The 2,519-nt window shown below is 38.1% G+C and overlaps 1 protein-coding gene across 1 annotated transcript; it reads left to right on the top strand.

Annotated features, from left to right (window-relative positions):
• Window positions 1-405: 405 nt before the first annotated feature.
• Window positions 406-2,263, top strand: LOC107301545 (zinc finger protein 76-like; the record flags this gene model as incomplete). The annotated part of the gene is made up of 3 exons (XM_015830752.1): window positions 406-520; window positions 1,388-1,465; window positions 2,064-2,263. Coding segments are annotated over 3 exons (393 nt in total), but the record flags the coding sequence as incomplete, so codon positions are not given.
• Between the last annotated feature and the right edge of the window lie 256 nt (window positions 2,264-2,519).

Genomic DNA, 2,519 nt, shown 5'->3' with positions numbered 1-2,519 from the left:
TGAGGCATAGTAGTTAGTCCTAGCCTTCCTCATCGCCACAAGGTAGGATCTAAGATGTATCCTTACCTGTGCTCGATCGGATTCGGTTCGGCTGGTCCTCCAACTGCTCTCTAGGCGTCTTTTCCGACGTTTCATCTCTCTCAGCCCCTCGGTAAACCAAGGGGATGGTCGAGATCCACGTCGGGTCAGAGGCCGCAGAAAGAAATATATTTATTAATAAAGATAATTGCAGAAAACAAGAATTCTACTAATGCTACCTTTTGATTTAATATTCTGGATCCCATATATAAAGCTGATAATATGTTTCAGAAGAAATAAATAATTATAATGTATAAGATTATGTTCATGTTCCTTAATAAGAAGTTTTAATGATATGTGGCTACAAATTTTAATCTTGCTTCCTAGAAAATTGACAAGTGTTTCAAAATTCATGTTTCAGAAGAGAAATTAATTGAAGGACAAATGATTCAACTTGAAGATGGATCTACTGCTTTTTTCCAACAAGTAACTCTGCAGAAAGGTGAAGTAAAATTGCTGATATACCTCTTGTGGTCTCTTTAAAGCAAAATGAGGAACTTGTGGTCTTCCTAAAGTTGTTAAACTAGTATTGCTGGAAATTGTAATTCAGCATCATCAGGAGTTCCATAAGTGCCTCGCCCCCTGCTTTAATGTCCAGTGTGGTGCCTACTAGCACCTTTCTAAACACCTTGTAGAAGCTGGCAGGGAAGGTTGCAAATAGCAGTTATGTGACTATGGGATGCTGCAACTGTTATAAAGGTGAGCCAGTTGCCAAGTGCCCAGATTGCCCTCACAAGATTGTGGGAATATTGGGAGAGGCAGAACTTTGGGGACCAGCACTGTTGTTCAGTGTTGTTGTAACTTTGAACAATCATTGAATGAGTGGTTTTTAAATAATCTATATAGTATAAGCATTAAAAAGTAATGTGCTTGCAATTGCCAGGTTGGGGATAGGGTATTCTCGAGTGTAAAATTCACCTGAAAAAGTGACTTCTGATTACAAACTGATGTATTTTTTGAGTGCCATCTTTGTACTAAAAAGAACAAACAGTGCCTTGCACTTGCTGGTGCTTTTGTTTCTACATCTAAACAAATTTAGAGTCAAAGAAATGTTGAATAATTTTCACTTAATTCATTTAATTCATAGAATGACTCTATGTTGCACTTTTGCATGAATATTATTATTAAAATATTTTTAATATACCTAGGGCTGAATTGACTAACAGGCTATTCTTCAAAAGAAGTGAACAATGATGGGGATTCTTATTCTTGCTAAGCTTTGCTTGTGTTCTGTTGCATGAAAAAGCTGGGCAAGTTGATTTATTTGAGATCATGTGTGTGCCTATGTATATTCTGATTCATTCTACAGAATCGATTACATTTGAAGATGGTCAGCCTGTTGCACTGGAAGATGGCACCATGGCTTTTATACATCATACTCCTAAAGGTAGCTCTCAGTCTTTGACTCCTGTTTTTAATAAATAATCAATAAAAAGCCTCTAAGCAGTAGGATTATAGGTGTCATTGTGTGTTGCTTTTTTTTTTTAAAGCACACCCCTGGATAAAATATTTATTTGTGTTGATTACTTTTACTGTAGATCTTCCGGGTAGCCTACATCAATAGTAAGATGTTTTATTGCGCTCTCTCCTTCTCTGAGAATTTCTTGATCATTGAAAACCACAATTTGGTGGGTAAACCACGGTTTGAATTAACCAGGAAGTTCAGAGATGGAAGGGAGAGTGCTTGATCTCTTTATTTGTTTCTGTTCTGTGCTTTGGAAGATTGGGAATATGGCTGTGTCATTTTTTCCCCTAATCCATTCTTTAGAGCCATAAATGATAAACTACTCATCTATTAAAAAAACAAATCCACCTTTGATTGTGAATTGCAAGATTTTTGATATGTAATGTTTTCTAAAATGTAGTTAGACTTTACTATTGATGGCCTTAACCCTTAGAGTTTTATTAGCTCTAAATGATCAAAGGATAGATACATAGTGATTAGAGCTGACATGTGGTGCTATAGTGTTTGTGGTCCACTTCAGAGGGTTTTGACCCCAGCACCCTGGAGGCCATCCAGCTGGAAGATGGATCCACAGCTTTCATACACCGTCCTGTTCCCACGACAATGGGTGGCAGCATCCTGGCAGTGCAAGCAGATGAGGGGCTGGAGGAATTGGCAGGGAAGAAAAATGATGCTTTTGATTTAGATACTGATACCACTCTGGAGGATTACACCAGCAAGGTGAGAATATTCTGCTTTTCTATGAAGATCTAAACCATAACATGATTCAGAGAGTTACATTTCTTAGGTGTATATAAGAGTGGTCCATTGCTACAAATAACCGTTGAGCTCCCCTGTGAGCTGTGGGGATCAACCCTGCCATCTGAAGTCAGGAGTTTGATAGTTAATTAGAACAATATACCGTATTTTCCGGCGTATAAGACGACTTTCTAAACCCTGAAAATCTTCTCAAAAGTCGGGGGTCGTCTTATACGCC

This window comes from Protobothrops mucrosquamatus, unplaced genomic scaffold (assembly GCF_001527695.2).
Source record: "Protobothrops mucrosquamatus isolate PMUCROS unplaced genomic scaffold, P.Mucros_1.0 scaffold14234, whole genome shotgun sequence".
NCBI classification, from domain to species: domain Eukaryota; kingdom Metazoa; phylum Chordata; class Lepidosauria; order Squamata; family Viperidae; genus Protobothrops; species Protobothrops mucrosquamatus.
Note: the sequence above shows the minus strand (reverse complement) of the source record. Positions and strands in the feature narration are given on the sequence as shown.